A 20,713-nucleotide genomic window follows, 5' to 3' on the forward strand; every position below is an offset into this window, starting at 1 on the left:
TCTGAGGAGTACATTCAAGCTAATATTTTGGCACAGAAATTTAGCATGAATACAGATGAAGTGAAAGTGTCCCTTTTTCAAACGTTTTACACCTCGTTTTATACGACCCATCAGTGGTGAAACTACAGCAAAGCAATGATGAAGAAACTGCAAGTAGCCTATCAGGACGCTTTTAGAATTCTTCTCAGACTTCCATGTTGGACATCTGCAAGTTAGATCTTTATCATAAGTAACCAACTTTTCATGCTTTGCTAGGGAATTTGATGCTTTATTTGCTGCTTGGATTTTTTAAGAGCTCTGACAACTACAACACTTAGCGATGTTAGATATACTTCTACCTTTTTCAAACATTGGGATAATTGTTTATCTGCTTTGTGATGACTGCATCCTCCTTTTACTTGATGATTATTATTTACTTATTTTACTTATTTTATATATATATGGTATGGACTCCTTTATTGTCTCAAAATAAAGCTTTTGAATAAGTTAGCATAGAGTAAAATAAATAATTAGTTTTTCTTCTTGAGGTCCCTGGGGATAGGCCTTTAAAACCATGGAAGAAAGCCACTGACATTTTTTTCCATTCTCAGAAATGGAAGTCTCTGTTATATGCAAAGTGGGGCATGTCTCTGACGGGGGCATTGGGCGCACCAACCACCACTCTCAAGGAAGAAAGATGATGCTGATGAAGAATGTGCAGGCCTTGCACATGAGCTCCTGTCGACAATTCCTCTTGGGATCTTGCAGGGGTCGAAGGTAATCTTCTCCGGATGTCTTCTTTCTTTGGTGTCAGAAGTTTCTAGCGCTTGAACACAGTGCTTTTTACTAGTACAAGAAAAGAAAAGCACTTGTACTAGTTGCACACCCAAAACAGGTTACATAGCCTGTAATGCTTCATAAAGAACAGTGGAGAGGTTCTGTTTCTTATTAGGCCTTAGCAGGGATGGTGCTTATAGCACATTTGATCAAACTTCTCCTAGTGAGTTTGATCAATTGGCTTTAAACCTGGTCAGTTTCTTCATAAGGCATGGCCAAATAATAGTTATCAAACCAGTTAGTTTTCGTGTGTGCTGAAGGGGCATGGCCAGGTCTCAAATTTTGAAACAAACTCACCATGAAACACAAAACCTTTATATCTCCTACACAAAAACTTGCTGAGACACCAACCCTTGGGACCAGGCCCATGTATTCATGTTTAACCCAGTTATTACAGACAAAAATATTGACAATCTGCAATCTACTGACAATCTGTGAGAACGATGTATTATTAAAAACTTATGTACACAGAATGAAAACACAATAGTTCATCTTTTTAAATCAACTTCTGCTAGCTACTTGCATTCATGCATGCCAGTTTTGAACCTATATATTTTTCCTGCCGCGTTGTCAGTCAATGCTGGTGCTGAAATGACCAAGTGATAGCTCACTGTCAGCAAATATAATGGCAACGCCGTATTTGAAAACTGTATGGCCCACAACAGTGCAGAGTTTGAAATCACTCTGTATTAAAATATTTTGGCATTAATGTCACATATACAATAAGTCATCTAGTAATGACTTATTGTGTGTGTATATATATGTATATATATATATTACAATAGACATGAGCCTGCAAGTAAACATCCCTTACTACTTGACACATCTCCTTCCAGTTCTTATTTCTCTGTTGAGAAATAAGAACTTATTGGCTGGATTTCATAGCCCAGCCACTTTTCTGTTATCGGTGGTCTTCTATAGGTCTTGAGTCCATAAAATAAAAAGAGCAAATATACAGTCGATTTGGTGTTTTTTTTATTTATTTTACAGCTTATAACCACAGGCGAAGGGAATCCTCATTCTTCGGCAGTGGATGAAGGTCATTGCATCGTCATATGCAACTTATGACTAAAACACTCCTCCTCCAATTAATTATTTCTTTTTGTAACAATTATTATGGAAACCTCTAACAATACAAACAATCCCAGTCTTCCTCAAAGCCAGAATTATGACTTGTTACAATGACTGTCAAAACTGAGTTAGTTCACCACTGATTGGAGGTGCCTGACCGGAAGGCTCACACAAAAATCTGCCAACTGACTATACATATTTCCATCAAAAATAAGGTGGATAGAAAGGTAATAAATTATGACAAATGTCCTAATGGTTCAGGGCTCTCTGGAAAAGTGGTCAATTTAGCTGACAACAGTTTATCTCCAAGTCTATTAATAATGGAATTATTTCAGTTTTGTTTTAATTAACTGTTTTCATGAAAATACACTTAAAGCTGCAGGTTTTTTTTGTTTTTTTTTACATATTTGTCAAAACTATCACTAATATGAGCTAGATAATGTGTGGAAAAAAATCAAGCTCCTCTACCTTATCCTGTGGTCCTGCTGTCAACAACAGCAGTGTTTTTTTTTTTTTTTTCAAACCAGGCTGAGAACCATTTAACTCATTTACAGACCACCTAATTTGAAATTGCCCCACAATAACACATCTTAATATATAAAATACGAAATTAAACCATTAGTCTCTCCACTCATTTGTTGTCTTTGTTCATCTTAATGAGAAGGTTGGTGCTATTTTGGAAATGTGACTGGCTATGACAAAACCATGAACAAGTCTATTTTAATTATTTGCAGTCTCTGAAAGTGTGGTTTCTAAGCTTTCCAATGATGTCAAACACATGGAAATAAAAAAAGAAGTTGTGTTGTGTGCATTAACATACTTTTAGGGCTGGCTATTAGTAGTTTAGAAGCATAATAAAAGAAAAATAGACTTGCGTTACTTTGGCAGAAACAATAATCCTTGTATGCATTATATTTATTTCAATTGTATTTATCTATGGCATTTATTTGGAGATTAAATAAAAATAGCAATAGTTGGTGACATCTGAGCAGAGCTTTACAAGCAAGCAAAGTTGTAAAATGTTTTCACCAATTGAGATTCGTTCATGGCAAAGAAATTGAATCGCTTATGAACGACACATCAATACTCTTAGGAGGCATGACTTGGCTTCCTCTGATCATAAGCAGTCCTGGCATTTTCTTTCCACCAATAGCTTAAGGCAGTGGTTCCCAAACTTTTTCTTCTGCGCCCCCCCAGTGGTTTCCAAACATTTTCTGCGCCCCCCCCTATGGATTACAAATGGCTGTCTGGTTGAAACGAGGCGTGTGAGGGGGGGGGTCGACTTTTTTGGGGGCAAAATGAAGTAGCTGAAAATAGACACCAACATTGGTAGCCTACAAGGTACTTGTTAAGCTTAAGGTTATGTATTGATATTAGCTAGTCATCTTTTAGCTAACATTACCTGCATCCAACAGCTTTACTCAACTCAGTCGGTTAGTTTGGAGGAAAAAACTGTGAAAAGTTCTTTGCGTTTTGCTGGTTTGCTGCCGTGATTCTAACACAAACCTACGTAGCTCCGCACAGCAGCAGCAGGTCTCCTTCACAGGTGTAAACCCAGCGCGAGCGTCGTAGCACTCATGTTGCGTTTAAAGGCGGCTCGGAAAAACAGGTTACAACATGTTAACAACGGATTAAACAGTTTTAACTGCTGATAAAAGTGACAGAGGACACAAATATGGGAAGTGTGGAAGCCTCTACTGTATCAAATTGACATAGGAATAACAGAGAGTTGGCCATTCTAAGGTAAAAACCCAGTACATACAGAGTTCATGTTTTGTTTTGTTTTTCATCCAGACGGCTTCCCGCGCCCCCCCTGCAATGACACGGCGCCCCCCTTAGGGGGCGCGCCCCACAGTTTGGGAACCTCTGGCTTAAGGTTTTTTTTTCTTTTTGAGTGACCCAGTCTTAAGCCACTTATGGCTTTGGTTTTTTTTTTCAAACAAGACTGTATTTCAACCTGGAGAGACTCATACTGAGAAAAACAGTGATTAAAAAGTTTTATTGACATAAATGAATTTATGGGAGAAGGAACTCTGACCTCCACAAAAGACACTGTGCTGTGAATTGCGTTAAGCTTGGATAAGCATTTTGCAATGCCGACTGGCAACATCCTCCCGCCTGGAAAACACATGGTGCCATGGATGAAGGTCCTTATAAACAAAAGGTTGACTGATTACTTGCTAAGACAAGGCATTGTCCGATGTTAATAGGCTGCAGCAGATAAACATAACACAGCGATTAGACAATGTAGATGGGGCTGAAAAGTCTTCCAGTTTGAATTTACACAAAGGCTTCATTATTTTATTTATAAAAAATAATGGTCAATTCTTAATTCAAACTCCATATTTAGGAATTTAAGACACAAACATAATTTTTCAGGACAACTAAAGAAAACATCTGAACATCTCGGTGAGCTTCATTATTATTTTTAAACACAATCCTTTGGTAAGTTAACTATAGAGTTGCACTTTGAGCTCACATGTAGTACCTTGAGGACCACAGTTTGAGAGAGATTGAGAAAAATACAGTGATCCACCAGAAATACCAAATCAGTACCAGGAGGAGGTCTTAGAGATGTTGATTACCTCTTGTACATGGTGCTCACACCATCCCCATTTCCCGTTTGGTACCCAACAGCTGGTTCACCAACAATGGAGCTTGCTAAGACTATTTAGCATCATCACTGATGACGGCGGATAAATCGTTTTCCTGGAACAGTAAGTTGTCTCATTGTCAGTAATACATTGGGCAGTACATACATAAGCATGATTAACAGTCCTAAGATCTTCCTACTGGCTTCGATTGATTGTTTTTTGATCGGGAGAGGTGCAGTAGTTTTGCAGACAGCAGTAGTAATACTATTGGGAGGAGATGGAGGAGTTCGATCTTTTCACAGATTATCTGTCTCATATATTGTCGAAACATGGTGACAGTTTGACCAAATGTTGGTAAAAGTTACATACTGCAGCTTTAAAAGGTAAAAAGCATATCTATAGTATGCAGTTTTGAATAATCTTAGAAAATGCTGATGCAGTGGAGACTAAGGTGAAGTGGTTTTTATTGAGCGAGGGATACAAAAACAAATAATGTTGTTTACTGAGGCTTTATATATAGATCGGTCACCGATCATAATCGGCCGATTTCCGTGAAAAAGTCTATGATCGGTGATCGCCGATCACTGTCTCTTGTTGCCGATCACAAACCCCTGCATCTCAGTTCGCAGCCTGCCTGTGCAGCTTTTCTCCTCTTTCCTTCACAATGCGCAAGCGCGCAGCAACAAATCCTAAGCGATGTGGCGAGGAACTAAAAAGCTCTGAGAGTGAATGGGGAAGTTTGCGTGTTCCGCCGAAGAAATACCTCGGGGATGAAGCACGTCAAAATGCATCAACACAACGAATCTAACATGACGTTTTAAAAAAACACAAACACTTGACGGAGTTTGGCTACATCGAGGCTCAATGCAGGTAAAAAAGGGACATCCGGAGCGACCAGATAGCAGGTAAAGCAGCACACAGCTACCAATACTCACCCGGATTAGCGTCACTGTCAGAAAGCTAAACAAATAACCCGAAAAATAAATTCAAGTTTTCGAGCTGGCGGTGTAAGACGCTGGTTTTGCTCCAGCTGTTGGACCGCCGCTACGCGCTACTGGTAGTAATATTTCACATATGGAGCGCCATGTATGCTCCACTCCCACACCGAAGCTCTGCTTAAAGCTGCAACACGTAACTTAAAAAAGAAAAGATTTTAAATACAGTAGCTACAGACCAAAAGTTTGGACACACTTTTTCATTCAAAGTTTTCTTCATTTTCATGACTATGAAAATTGTAGATTCACACTGAAGGCATCAAAACTATGAATTAACACATGTGGAATTATATACTTAACAAAAATGTGTGAAACAACTGAAAATGCGCCTTATATTCTAGGTTCTTCAAAGTAGCAACCTTTTGGTGTGATTACTGCTTCGCACACTCTTGGCATTCTCTTGATGAGCTTCAAGAGGTAGTCACCTGAAATGGTCTTCCAACAGTCTTGAAGGAGTTCCCAGAGATCCTTAGCACTTGTTGGCCCTTTTGCCTTCACTCTGCGGTCCAGCTCACCCCAAACCATCTCGATTGGGTTCAGGTCCGGTGACTGTGGAGGCCAGGTAATCTGGGGCAGCACCCCATCACTCTCCTTCTTGGTCAAATAGCCCTTACACAGCCTGGAGGTGTGTTTGGGGTCATTGTCCTGTTGAAAAATAAATGATGGTCCAACTAAACGCAAACCAGATGGAATAGCATGCCACTGCAAGATGCTGTGGTAGCCATGCTGGTTCAGTATGCCTTCAATTTTAAATAAATCCCCAACAGTGTCACCAGCAAAGCACCCCCACACCATCACACCTCCTCCTCCATGCTTCACGGTGGGAACCAGGCATGTAGAGTCCATCCGTTCACCTTTTCTGTGGCACACAAAGACACGGTGGTTGGAACCAAAGATCACAACTTTGGACTCATCAGACCAAAGCACAGATTTCCATTGGTCTAATGTCCATTCCTTGTGTTCTTTAGCCCAAACAAGTCTCTTCTGCTTGTTGCCTGTCCTTAGCAGTGGTTTCCTAGCAGCTATTCTACCATGAAGGCCTGATTCACACAGTCTCCTCTTAACAGTTGTTGCAGAGATGTGTCTGCTGCTAGAACTCTGTGTGGCATTGACCTGGTCTCTAATCTGAGCTGCTGTTAACCTGCGATTTCTGAGGCTGGTGACTCGGATGAACTTATCCTTCGCAGCAGAGGTGACTCTTGGTCTTCTTTTCCTGGGGCGGTCCTCATGTGAGCCAGTTTCTTTGTAGCGCTTGATGGTTTTTGCGACTGCACTTGGGGACACTTTCAAAGTTTTCCCAATTTTTCGGTCTGACTGACCTTCATTTCTTAAAGTAATGATGGCCACTCGTTTTTCTTTACTTAGCTGCTTTTGTCTTGCCATAATACAAATTCTAATACTCTATTCAGTAGGACTATCAGCTGTGTGTCCACCTGACTTCTACACAACACAACTGATGGTCCCAACCCCATTTATAAGGCAAGAAATTCCACTTATTAACCTGACAAGGGCACACCTGTGAAGTGAAAACCATTTCAGGTGACTACCTCTTGAAACTCATCAAGAGAATGCAGTGTGTGCAAAGCACACACTCTGTGCTTTCACAGCAAAAGGTTGCTACTTTGAAGAAACTAGAATATAAGGACTATTTTCAGTTGTTTTACACTTTTTTGTTTAGTACATATTTCCACGTGTTAATTCATAGCTTTGATGCTTTCAGTGTGAATCTACAATGTCTATGGACCTAACCACAGGGGCCGCGTTTCATTAGCTCATTAGCTGATGAAACGCTAGCTTCTCACAATCACAAGCTACAGTAGTAAACACATGCTAATGTACATTGTGGACTAGCAGACCGGCAGAAAGTTTTTGTGTCAGGACTCGAAAAAGAATGGTTCTCCACTGTCAGTGGGGTATCTGTACAGGCGATGTGAGGTATCCTGATCGTATTTGTGGAACTAAAATTCACAGATTTCCAAAATCTGAAACGGAATGCATTGCTTGGATCAAAGCTTGTGCATGACCGCATTTGCAGCTCAACCGTCGTAGGCTGAATAAGAACAAAGGAGTGTGTGCTGCTGTAAGTATTATTGCTTTGCTTTCTTTGTGTTTAGTGAATGCAAAAAAAGTCAATAATTAACACATCCATTATGAAAACCTTTTAGCTAAGTACAGCATAATGGCAGTACCTATACAACTTCTACACCTTGAAGCCTGTCTGTTACACAGTCTTACGTTAGCTGAACAGATCAATATGCAATGTGTACCGTATCTGACACACATTAATGATTTTATTTTACCTGAAAAGGCTTTTTACAAAACTGTAATCGTGTTAGCCACGCTAGCACCGAGTACAGTGCGTCAGGCCTAGGCACACTCAAACATTTTCCAACAACAGAAATCACTGATTTCAAAAGTAACCCTCAAAACCATGAATGCCCGACTTACCCAGCCTTGCAAGAACAATAGGCATCAGTGATCTTGTCCACAGCTATATTTATGCTGAGGGTGTGAGGATCTGCTGTTTTCCTCATTGACCGATAGCATTTCGCTGCGACGCGCACAATGTTGGAGACATCGCGTGGCTCAAACATCTTTATGTTGTCCAAAAAAGATATGAACTTGTTGGTTCCCCTGTCCATTGTCGTGGCTGATATTTTTTGAAAATCCGGCAGAAATGCTACACTAATCGACTCAGAAATACTCTGCAGAGAGTCAGTCGAAATGAAAGACGCCATGTTTACACATAGAAACTAAGCTCCGCGAGGCTTTGTTTGTGAGCCATGCAGCCACGTGGGATTTTAGGGGGTGTTTCTGGGCGGAGCTTGGTAAGGTCCATAGTCATGAAAATAAAGGAAACTCATTGAATGAGTAGGTGTGTCCAAACTTTTGGTCTGTACAGTATGTATTAAAACATTTGCTATGAGATAGATAATCTCTGAAAAAAAAAAATCGATGTCTCCTCCGTGTTCTGCAGAATTACTCCGCCCAGTCAGAAACAACCGATGAGAACCAGCATTAATCAGCTAGCCAAGCTATCAAGAAGTTTTGATTCAGTAACTCAGTACAGTATTGTTACTATTGTTTTGATGCAACCAGTATTTGACTCTGAATGAATATTTCTTTTTTCTTGACATTATTTGATATAGGCAGTGTTGTGAGATTTATTTGACTTATGAATAATTTATGATACTGAGGACCTACTGTTAAATATTATTTTAGTGATTGCAGGTTTTTCAGTTGTCCTTTTGACTGAATAGCTGCTGTATTGTGCCTGCAAATATTTTGTAGTTTATGTCTAAATAAGGTGAATTTATTGCCAGGTAATTTTTCCATTTTGCCAGACCACATAGCAGTATTTATACCTAAAGCGAAAAATTAACAGCCAATCCAGGTGATCAGCAGAGAAATGATGACTTTAGCAATAACTGTTGGTTTCAGTGATTTAGGGCAGGGAGGATGGTTCCTTTGCAGAGTCCGAACCCCACCCTGTATCCATCTCCTTCACAGTAACCTAAGAAGAAATAATCATTATTACAAAATATTACTGACATCATTCAGCTGATACAGAAGAATATAACAATAATTAGACAGCATACATCAAAACAATACATAAACATTTTAAAGTTATGATGAGGGTTGGTTGTCAGTGTAAAAGTAACCTAAAAATAAGATTAAGTAGTTATTGAACAGACTTATTACTAAGTCAACATTTCTGTGTATATTTTTAATATTGATTAGTATCCTAAAGTTAAATGGTGTGGTTTCAGTAATATGCCATTTATTGACTTATTATTAATATGCCATTTAGGGCTGAAACGATTCCTCGAATGATTCGAGTACCTCGATTACTAAAATTCCTCGAGGAAAATTTACCTGCCTCGAAGCTTCGTTAATTTATGTTTTATTAGTTAGCGCACCGTGTTCCGTCCGGGACTTCATTTGTGTTGCGCGGAGCTCTCACTTCCGCCTCTGAGTTGTTGACAAAAGCTAAGTCTCAGCGGCATAAAGTCCAATCTTCAAGATTGGCCCGTGGGGATTTTATAGATTGATGATAATGCCCGACTTTTTATCGTTTTTGGGGAACCAATAAGCATCCTTAAAATGACTGGGGGAATGCCTGGAGTACGGCAGCATTTCTCCTCCGGGGCTGCTGGTTGAAAGCGAACGGCGGGAAGAGCGCTGAGGTGAGCGGATAGCCTGAACAGGGCGGGCGGCTGAGTAGCTGATGCTTACCGTGTAAATGTAGCTTTACCGACGAACCGCACAATAAATTTCATATCCCGGTCTGAAGAAACGGGTGGCGGAGCGCATCGTACATGGCTGGTAGATGAGTTTCTGAGTGTGACCAGTGAAGGTGTCGTAAATATCCCGTATTGCTTCCCCCCGTGTTCGTCCCCCGGTCTAACGGTTCGTCAGTCCGCTGGTCTATTTCCTCCCCTCCACCCCATCTTACGTTCGTTCATTCGCCCTCTCCTCCCACTCCAGGCGGCATTTCCCGTATTTTCAAACCCAAAGCGTGACAGGTTAGTTGGCAAGGTGAGTTTAATTAATCTATTAAACTCACTGAAGATGAATACATAAACTAAAAGCTGGATTGTAGACATTTTTTATAAGCATATTTGTGAGCCTGCCTCTTTGTTATTAAATTCAATATAATTTCAGATTTTTCTATAACTTTTCTTCTGGTTAACTTAGAAAGTGAGCTATTATTGTTACAGGTTAGTTTTCTAAACTACAAAAAAGTAACTGTTAGGGATGCTCAAATATGGAAAATTGGACTGATATTGATATCTGATAGTAACACCGGTATTATGCCAGATTTACCAATATTTCATTTTATAATTTTTTTTTATCCGATTACTCGATTAATCGTAAGAATAATCGATAGATTACTCGATTACTAAAATATTCGTTTACAACAGCCCTAATGCCATTATTATTAATATCCCATTTCTTCAAATTACCTTTTGGATCTGGTTTCTGCAAAGCCTTTTTAACTGTCTTTTTCCTCATTCTTTCATCTTTTCTTATTCCAAGTGCCTGCTTGTTTTCCTCTCTGTTCAGTTCGTTCTCCCAGCAGTGTTCATTCCACAACACAATAGCATCTTACCATACTGCATCTGTGGCACTATGAAAGTGAGTCATGAAACTAGCCCCCCCACATTTTGTTTTTGGTGATGATCACTCACAGCCTAGCGTTAGAATATATTAGATTTAACAATGTTTATTAGAGTTAACAATGTTTATTAGATGTAACAATGTTTATTAGAGTTAACAATGTTTATTAGATTTAACAATGGTTGGGTTTTGCCATCGGAGGGCGCTCAGTACCACATGCAACATCGGGTGACACTCTGGCAGGCTGTAGGAGTCCACCATTGCTGAGAGGACAGCTTGTTGCAGCGGATGTTGGGAGCGCTACTGTAACCGCTGTATTTTCTGTTCGCAGGTAAGCTGAGTATTAGAATGTATAGCTCATAACGCCAGTAGCCTCCGATGGGTACGGAATGACACAACAAAGGCGCTTCAGTATAGCTGCATTACCGAGCTAGATATAAAGCAGGAGTTAGCGCCAGGCTAAAGTAGCGAGGCTAACGGCTCACGCTTGGCTCGAGCTTATGTGGGCTCGGTGGGTCGGCTTAATAGGGCCGCAAAATGTGTTTTAAACTTATGTATTGTCTGAGTTCAGTTGAGTTAATGAAAGTATGTTGGATGTAGATGTACAGTGATGTCAGTAGAGAGCATGTGTATTTGTTGTAGTACCACATGCAACAGCAGGTGACGCTCTGGCAGGCTGTAGGAGTCCGCCATTGCTGAGAGGACAGCTTGTTGCAGCGGATGTTGGGAGCGCTACTGTAACCGCTGTATTTTCTGTTCGCTGTTTAAAACTGAATAAATATGCTGCACGAGGAGTGACTCGGCCCATCATTTCCTGCGGTGTAACACATCCTACAGCAGACATCTCATATTGTAGCCTAAACTTGTTGCATTATTGTTGACTGTTTTGACCCTGAGTTTATCGTTGTGTGTTTCAATGATTTTATTCACAACTGTATGTAACATTTTGCCCAAGACAAATTTCCCTCAGTCAAAATAACATATATTCTATTTGGATTTATTTGAGATTGAGCTCCATTCTGACCCCTTCATTGACAACAGGATTGTTCAATTTATCAGCTTCCGTCAAGTAGTTCAGAAAGAGAAACAAAGGAGAACTGAATCACAGGTTCATATGGCTGTTAACAAGTATCCCTCTGTCCCCGATTACCTCTTGAATTGACACTTTCCACAGTTCTAGAGTTTTATCCAATCTAGCTGTCTAAAGTCTTGTTATATTGTTTAAAGCAGTGTTTTTCAACCTATTTTGAGCCAAGGTACACTGTTTTAATTGAAAAAATCTCGAGGCACACCACTAACCAAAAATGTAAACAAAGATACTCTGTAGCCGCCTATATTACATATATAGTCATTCTTATCAAAGTGTCTTGAATAGGAATCAAATAAACACAAACATGTATTTTTATCACATTTTACATTTCTTATTTAAAATTGCACGTAACATGTCCACTTCAAAAATACACCTGAACAGGGCCACAACACTGTGGTGTTAAATTTGAAGAAGTTGTAGAAAACTTCAAAGTGTTTTACAAACTATTTCACAAGCATTCTTTTAGCCGGAATACAGGAAATAGTTCTTATTCTGAAAGAAGCAATAATATTTGGGAAAGATTTCACTGGTACAATATGAAGATTTGCATGTACAAAATGTCTATCTGTATATTTTACCCATCTAGTGTGAAACCTGTGCATATTTGGATAAAACAGCTGATTTCCTGGCAGAAATTGAAGAAAGACAAAGCTCTTCCTCAACAGCTCTCAGTCTCTCTCTGGTTTTAGTTTTTATAGTAGCCAGGCTTGAGAAGCTCACTTCACACAGACATGTTGTGGGAAATGGACCCATGTTCTTTCCAACTACTGCTGAGCTTCACTGTCTTTTCCATCACTGTCGTCAGTCTTTCTAGATACGATGCTCTCACCGCTACCTGTAACATTCATGCATCACTAATTCTCTTGTTTTAATGTAAAATGCTCTGTACCAACTGCCATCTAGTGGTAAGAAAAACACATGATTATGCCACTAGCCACTACTAGCCATGGTTTCGTTCACACCGAGCTTAAGTGCAGCGGCTTTATTTCCCTCCTGTAGTGCCAGATCGACAGCCCTCAACTTAAAAGCTGCATCATATGAGTTTGAAAACATTTCTCCATCGTGCCTGCTGCTAGCATGTGGTTGTTCTAAATGAAAATTAACGCGTTCTTCTTTGATTTATAATTTTGACTTTTAATGATTCACTTCCTGCTAGAGAGCCCCCTGGTGGTTGAAGAAAAATACACAGAAAAGCCGCACCGGGCTACAATCCGCATGGTTCAAAGTTTAGGAAAAAAGTAGCAGCTTTATAGTTCAGAAAATACAGTACCATAGGTGAAATTGAATAATTTCCACGGCACACCTGACGATCACTCAAGCCACACTAGTGTGCAGTTGAACAGTGGTTGAAAAACACTGTTTTAAAGTATGTTAAATACTCCCCTAGTACCTTGTTACGTCTTTTGGTCTCTAAAATACCCCTGCTATATTCCAGGATTTTGTCAAATAAGTTTCAAGGGATCTTAGTAATTAATGTGTCTTTCTATATTTAGGCAACCAGGGCTGTGCAGAGACCTTTGGAGTGGCAGGGGCTTAAAGTTAAAAAGGGTCACATTGAACAAGCTCTTAAAACACTGTACAACAACATAGCAACAACCCATACTAATCAAGAATCTACGGTAATATTTAATCGGATCACTCTATATCACTGTCATCATGTGGGGGCAATGCAAAGCAAATTTAGTCTATGTTTTTCCTGATAGGTTTCTGCTGCTGACAGTCCTGGAGGGTTGTGTTGATCTGAGACTGTAATTTTTTAACAGAACACAGGAGAGAAGGTCGCTGGTTATGAAGCATGTTATGAAATAAGCAAATTTGCTGCTATTTTAATAAGTGTCAGGAAGTGCGGTGTATGGTGGTGAGGCAGACACTGAGGACCCAGGTTGAAGTGAAGATGATTATTTAATGAAGGCAAAAGCTCAAAAAAACAGTCCAAGATACAGGGAGCACAGTTGAGCGGAAGGCTAAAGCTCATAACTGGTAGCAACTGCATTACATGGACGGCAGCAACAGACTTAAGACGAAATGTAGTGACCAGGACCCGACGAAGACACAGAGACAACAGGTGGCATTAAATACACAAGGGGGTAATCACAGAACGAGACACACTGGGGAACAATCAAGGGGGTATACAGGACAGCACGGAGACTCACTCGAAACAAAACCTAAAATGAACACACAGAGAAACTCAAATCTCCACAATAAGCCCTACTACTTCTGTTTAATCTCTATAACAACTTGGATGCAGACTGAGATATTAAGGTAAAAAAAACAACTCAGTAGCTGCTGGTAGGCCCCAGACATTAAGGGGCCCCTATAAATGGTTGAATTCATTGAGTGATTGATTATTGAGCGAGACCATAGATCTAAACATGTAGCATCAATTTATTGAGAATGACAATACTATTAAATTTTATTTAATGTATCCAGCAGAGAAAAAAATTTGTACATTTAGAATTTAATTAGGAAATTTACTTTGTAAAAGTGCAAAGAATCCTCTTGATAGTTTGATTGTTGTGTTACCATGGCTACAGTGTAGTGTAAACTTTGTGTTTGAGCTGGGTTTGTTCACAAATACATCACAGCAAATAATAACCAGTAATCAGTGATTAATTTTAAGCTGGCCAATTAACCTGGTCTCCCTCTCAGAAACGTCAATAAATCTATATTTAAACACTGTTAGTTATGCTGATGTTCTTAGGGGTTTGGGGAGCCTAAGTCATGATTCTGCCTAGGGCTGTTGTAAACAAATATTTTAGTAATCAAGTAATCTATTGATTATTCTTACGGTTAATCGAGTAATCGCATTAAAGAAAGATAAAATGAAACATTGGTAAATCTAAAATAACAGCAGTATTACTATCGGATATCATTGTCTGTCAAATTTTTCATATTTGAGCATCCCTAACAATAACTTTTCTGTAGTTTAGAAAATTAACCAGTAATAATAATGGCTCTCTAAGTTAACCTGAAGAAAAGTTATACAAAAATCTGAAATTATATTCAATTTAATAATAAAGAGGCAGGCTCACAAATACGCATAAAAAATGTCTGTACTCCAGCTTTTGGTTTATGTATTCATCTTCATTCAGTTTAATAGATGAACTCTCACCTTGCCCAAACATTTATAGCTTTGTGTTCATGTTAACGACGGGATTTGACACCTTCGTTCGTCACATACAGAAACTCATCTATCAGCTATGTACCGTCACAATACGATCCACCACCCATTTGTTGAGACCGAGATGATATGAAATTAATTTTCCGAATCGTCCGTAAAGCTACGCATCTGTAGAGGGGTGAAAAACGAGTTCTTAGTCAATTAAAAACAAGTAAGAAAATAGGCACCCCAGCATAATTTTTATCTTTGTATCTTTAATTTTTCATTGTACTAAGTTCATTAGTGTCATTTTAGTTAGTCCTATGCAATTCCACATACAACCGCTAGGGGCACTGCCGTGTTGGTGGCATAGAGAAGATTGAGCACACAAGAAGAATAAATCTTCCAGTTGAATGTGAAGGAAGCTCAACGTGTGTGTCTTGTCTTTCCCATTCCACAGGTCAGTAAAAATGTGTTTTTATGAATATATATATGTTTCTTGGAAGAGTTGAGGAGGTCCTTGGGTCAGCTGTCGACTAATGAGTCGCGAAGTTCGTCTTGTAATTGTTGTGTACGAGGGCTTGTGTTTGGCACTTTTTGGGAGAGTTCTCACTCAAGGGACATTGTTCTGGTTTCTTTATTTTATAGATGTGATTTTTTTTATGGGTTTGTTGAAAAACCTGATAAATCATATCTTTGTGTGAGGCTTAGTGCCGAGGCACAGTGTTGAAGAGGCATTGCGCATTTTTCAGTTTATATTGAAAGAGTGATTGTTTGGTTTAAAGTTATATTAGTCATTTCTAATGTAATGAAGTTAATAGTTCTCTACTGAAGTATGTGATACCTGAAGCATGTTGTATATGAAGTGTGTTTATAACACAGAAGAAGAATAAATCTTCCAGTTGAATGTGAAGGAAGCTCAACGTGTGTGTCTCGTCTTTCCCATTCCACAGCATCACACGTTGAGGGAAGATCATCTTATACATTACCCTCAGCCATCCAAGGTTGCAGGGTAATGCATCTAAAGCACAGCCGCCCAGTGTTCAGTCTATCCGCTCACCTGTATAAATAATCCCACAGTTGTTCGCTCTGAACCAGCAGCTCCGGGAGGAGAAAGGTTGCTGCACTCCAAGCATTGCTCCCGTAATCTTAAGGATGCTTATTGGTTCCCCAAAAAACAACAAAAACCCGGACATTATCAATGTCAATAAAATCCTTCCAGACCAAACTTGAAAATTGGATGTTATGCTGCTAACACTTAGCTTTCGTCAACAACTCAAGCGCTGAGAGTACTGCGCAATGCAAATAACGACCCAGCTGGAATATGGTGCGCTAAATAATAAAACATAACTTAACGAAGCTTCGAGGCAGATAACTTTTCCTCTGCCTCGAGGAATTTTAATAATTGAGGTACTCAAATCATTCGAGGAATCGTTTTAGCTCTAATTCTGCCTGAGGTCAGGCCCTGCACGAAGAGCCACGGCATTGCACTGATCAGACTGTTTTCTTGAACATGACAATGAGTTCATTGTACTCGAATGGCTTCCATTGTCACCAGATCTCAATTCAATAGAGCACCTTTGGGATGTGGTGGAACGGGAGATTTGTATCATGGATGTGCAGCCGACTAATCTTCGTGATGCTATCATGTCAATATGGACCAGACTCTGAGGAATGTTTCCAGTACCTTGTTGAATCTATGCCATGAAGGATTAAGGCAATTCTGAAAGCAAAAGGCAGTCCAACCCTGCACTAGCAAGGTGTACCTAATAAAGTGGCCAGTGAGAGTATCCTGGATCTTGATAGTATCTTATTATTTCTGAGATGCTATCTCATAATAATGAGATAATGTTTTTTTTTTACCACAGTGGCGGAAACAGGCTTCCATAGATTTTAGCACCACCTAGGTTTTGTTATATGAATATGTTATTCACCTTTGACACCAAAATGTCTAACCTGTGATAGTGATCTCATCTCCATTCTTCAAGAATGTTCTAGTTTTTCCTCCTCCAATGTCAATACTCTTTGACCCTCTCCAAGACAGCTCCAGCATGGAACCAAAACTGCCAGGGTTCTGTGGAAATAAAGTAAATTTTCTTTTAACTAGTCATAATTATATGTAAAGAAATATACCTTTGACAACAATGGACTGTGTGATCATGTCAGCTTCTGCACTGTCAATTAAACATGATTTAATGTGACCTAATTTTTACTCTTTTCATTATTAATGCAAAGTACATATTAATAATGTATAATCCAGAAATCTGATCCACCAAAAGAAACCTAACCTACACACAATAATGATATCATTGCATACAGCTAAATAAAACTTTTTTCCTGTCCATTCTCATCTTTAGTTCTCGTATTACCTGTTGAAAATAAATAATTCTGTGTTTTCCTTCCATCTCTTTTAGCTAGTTGCTAAGCTAAACCTAAAGGAAATGACATGTTAGGAAATGCAAATGACAGCTAGGGTTAGAGGGAATGACACACTAGGGAACGCCCTCTTTAGGGCGTAACTTAGCTAGAGGCTAACAAAGCAGATCACAAACTGTTCTTGGTTGCCATTTTGTCTTGCTAACTCCTAAAGGTGGCATGAGAAATGGACCAGGTGTATTTTGGTATTAATAAATGGAATTCATGAATTCAACTCACTGACTTTTCTTTAACCTCATATATAAAGAACTCAGCATGGAGGACAGATAATTATCCACTTACCACAGTAATATTTTACATGCATGTTCTTTTTTTGACTCAAAGTCTTGTATTACATAAAATTATTTTTAACCACGGAAAACACATAAGTTAAATTCCTTTTAACCATAAAATTATGATTAGCTTTTTTAACCAGTTAAATCATTCTTAAATAATCTTTTAAGGTTTTGTAAAACATGACATGAAATACAATTATCAAGGAGCCTTAGTTTCTCTAGATTCAATATTCTCCCTTAGTTATCCTTTGTATCAGTAAAACGCTTTCTGAGCAAATGGGTTCATTACATATGTACTGTAAACTGTATTCTGATATAAAAAAAGGTACATTTAACATAAATAAAAATTGCATTCAACTGAAAAATGTCATTCCAATTCTAATCCTGCTGAACCTAGCAAGTGATCTATAACTTATGAGTTATTCTAAATTATTTTTCTGAGTCAGGTGTAACACATGGCTGGAGGAAAAGAAGAGAACTGGCTCAAAATCAAATGTAGCTGGGTCTTCCAAGTCACCAGCACATCACAGATAGTCACTTATGGGTCCATGATTCAAAACCAAATACATCTTGAATGAGAAAATGGATGCACTAAAACATAATATCATCTCTAAGGCGGAGACTCTGCTCAGGTATCTTAGAAAATATTAAGAAGAAGCAACAACGGCACATCCCAGAAAAAAAAAGAAGAAATCACTGGCCAGCTTATTCCAGCACCACACAACAGAGGGGGAAGGAATAGAAAATTAACTTTGTAGATACATGTTCTCAGTTTGTGTACACCAGGGATGCCCAAAGTCAGTCCTCGAGGGCTGGCATCCTGCAAGTTTTAGTTCTCTCCTTGGTTTAACGCACCTGGATCGAATGATGGCTCGTTAGAAGTCCTAAGAGGAACATTGACAAGCTGAAAAGGTTGTTACTACCACCAGGGAGAGCACTAAAACATGCAGGATGCCAGCCCTCGAGGACCGACTTTGGACACCCCTGGTGTACACTTTAAAAAAAGTCATTGTATAATTTACAGTAACTTACTGGCAGCAGGGTTACAAGCCAGTTACTGTAATTTTTACGGTAAAGAAATTACAGTAACTTTACAGTAACCTTACAGTATTTTTTTACAGTAGCCTTACTGTAATTCTATTAGTTTTACTGTAATCTTATCGCAGGTATACTGTAATTTTATCACAGGTTTACTGTAATTTTTATTACTGTCTTACTGTAATTTGATTAGTGTTACTATAATTTCTTTAAAATAGCACAGTAATTATACAACATGGTTACTGTGATTTCATCACATTTTTATCATAAAAAATTACAGTAATTATGTAATAGAATTACAAAAAGTTGTCATTTTACAGTAATTCATAAAACGGCATACTTTGCTAGCTTTTAAAAGTATAAATGTAAACTTGCAACTTAATTTACCAAACTCTCAAAAATCTTTTTATTTTTCTAATTAAAAAAAACTAACATTTTAAAATCTCTTTATTTTATTGTCAATTTAAATTTGTCAAACTGAAGCAAAACAAAATATAGTATTTTGCAACAGCAATATTTGCTTGTTACATATAAGTCAAAGTACTGCAACCAAAGTGAAAAATACTCTGATCTAAAAACATAACTGATACATTTACCCTCATAGTAATATTACATTGAATACATCCATCCATCCATCCATCCATCCATTTTCTTCCACTTCATCAGGGGTCGAGTCGCGGGGGCAGCTGCTTCAGAAGGGAGGCCCAGACTTCCCTCTCCCCAGCCACTTGTTCCAGCTCCTCCAGGGGAACTCCAAGGTGTTCCCAGGCCAGCTGAGAGACATAGTCCCTCCAGCATGTCCTGGGTCTTCCTCGGGGCCTCCTCCCGGTGGGACGTGCCCGGAACACCTCCCCAAGGAGGCGTCCAGGAGGCATCCTGACCAGATGCCCGAGCATCAACTGGCTCCTCTCGACGTGGAGGAGCAGCGGCTCTACTGAGTCCCTCCCGGATGACCGAGCTTCTCACCCCATCTCTTAGTTACAGCCAGTAGATATTTTTGAGCCATTTCTTATGTACGTTTACAGCTCTTTAAAAATGTGTCTGCTATCCGCAAGGGTTTCCCCTCCCTCTCGACTTCCTCTGTTTTGCTTTTGTGAAATGGTCACAGAGAGTCGAAATTTTCTACATGTGGTGGGATGGTGTTCCACCCTCCCCCACTCTGTGCACCAGGTGCAGCTAGAAGCGCACCGTTGATTGGTGGGCAGGGCAGGTGCCTATATAGTTGGGCCGGCCGATGCAAGGTGCGTGTGTCTTTGTTTCTCCCATTGTTGCTACAGTCGACGGCTACATGTTGGCTTGTGTGTTTGATCAGCTCATCTGCGATCGTAAGTGCCCGTTTTGTTATCCGTGGCTGGGATCATGGTTGGTTTGTGGGTGCTACACCTATCGTGCGTTTCTGTGATCGGTTGCTCTGATGGCGTTGCCGGCTGCAGCTGGGGGGTGGGGGGTTGTGGCGTGTGGCTTCCATCTGGTCCTCACCTGCTGACCTGCTTCCTCCCGGGTTAGGCTCTGTTTCCACCCCTGGGCACCTGATTGTGTTTGGAGCTGCAGCGCTTTGGATGCTCTGCTGTCTTGTCTTGCCATTGTTTGTTTGAGCCGCTCTCAACTAAACCTGTTGCTAGTTGGGAAGGCTGTGTGGGCGGGGCATTGCTCCTCTGGCCCCATCGAAGGGCATTTGGATCTGGATGACGACAATGATGTGTTCCATTCTTTGAAGTGTTTCCTTTTACAGTTTGTATATGTTGTGTGTTATTGAAGTTACTAATTTGTTTTCTTTTTGTTTGTTTGTTTGATTTACTAATTTCTTTTGCATTGCATGTTTTATTTCTTTTGGAATAATTGAACTTGTCCATCCTTTATTTGTTCCCTTTTGTTCCAGGAACCGAGTAGTAGGCCTGAAGCCTCGTTTTTACAAAAAGAAATGTTTTAAGGAAATTGTTTAATAAAATATTGTGCACTGCTCAGTCTGTGTTGGGTGCATCTTGTAACTTTTAAAAAGATCTCCACCTGCTGGTCACATACAGACAGCCTCTTCTTTGAGCAACGACATTACAATTTCCATCAAGAAGTTAACTTTCATCAGTCTTATTTTTATAGAAGTTATTCAGTAAAGAATTGTATAAATGTACATAATTCTTTATTGCGTCATATAAATGTTTCTCAAAAGCAGAGGTCGC

The 20,713-nt window shown here is 39.4% G+C and overlaps 1 protein-coding gene across 1 annotated transcript in view; it reads right to left on the bottom strand.

Moving 5' to 3' along the window:
* Positions 1-3,871: 3,871 nt before the first annotated feature.
* Positions 3,872-20,713, bottom strand: part of fah (fumarylacetoacetate hydrolase (fumarylacetoacetase)) — a 102,926-nt gene continuing 86,084 nt past the window's right edge. The window contains exons 13-14 of the mRNA XM_088004067.1: positions 16,744-16,861; positions 3,872-8,990 (exon numbers count right to left, since the gene is read on the bottom strand). Of these exons, the coding sequence (XP_087860193.1) occupies positions 8,914-8,990; positions 16,744-16,861 (195 nt within the window). The 3' untranslated portion in view covers positions 3,872-8,913. The remainder of the gene's footprint in view (positions 8,991-16,743; positions 16,862-20,713) is intronic.

Source organism: Poecilia mexicana, unplaced genomic scaffold (assembly GCF_051168715.1).
Source record: "Poecilia mexicana isolate PSO_F unplaced genomic scaffold, ASM5116871v1 scaffold_3, whole genome shotgun sequence".
NCBI classification, from domain to species: domain Eukaryota; kingdom Metazoa; phylum Chordata; class Actinopteri; order Cyprinodontiformes; family Poeciliidae; genus Poecilia; species Poecilia mexicana.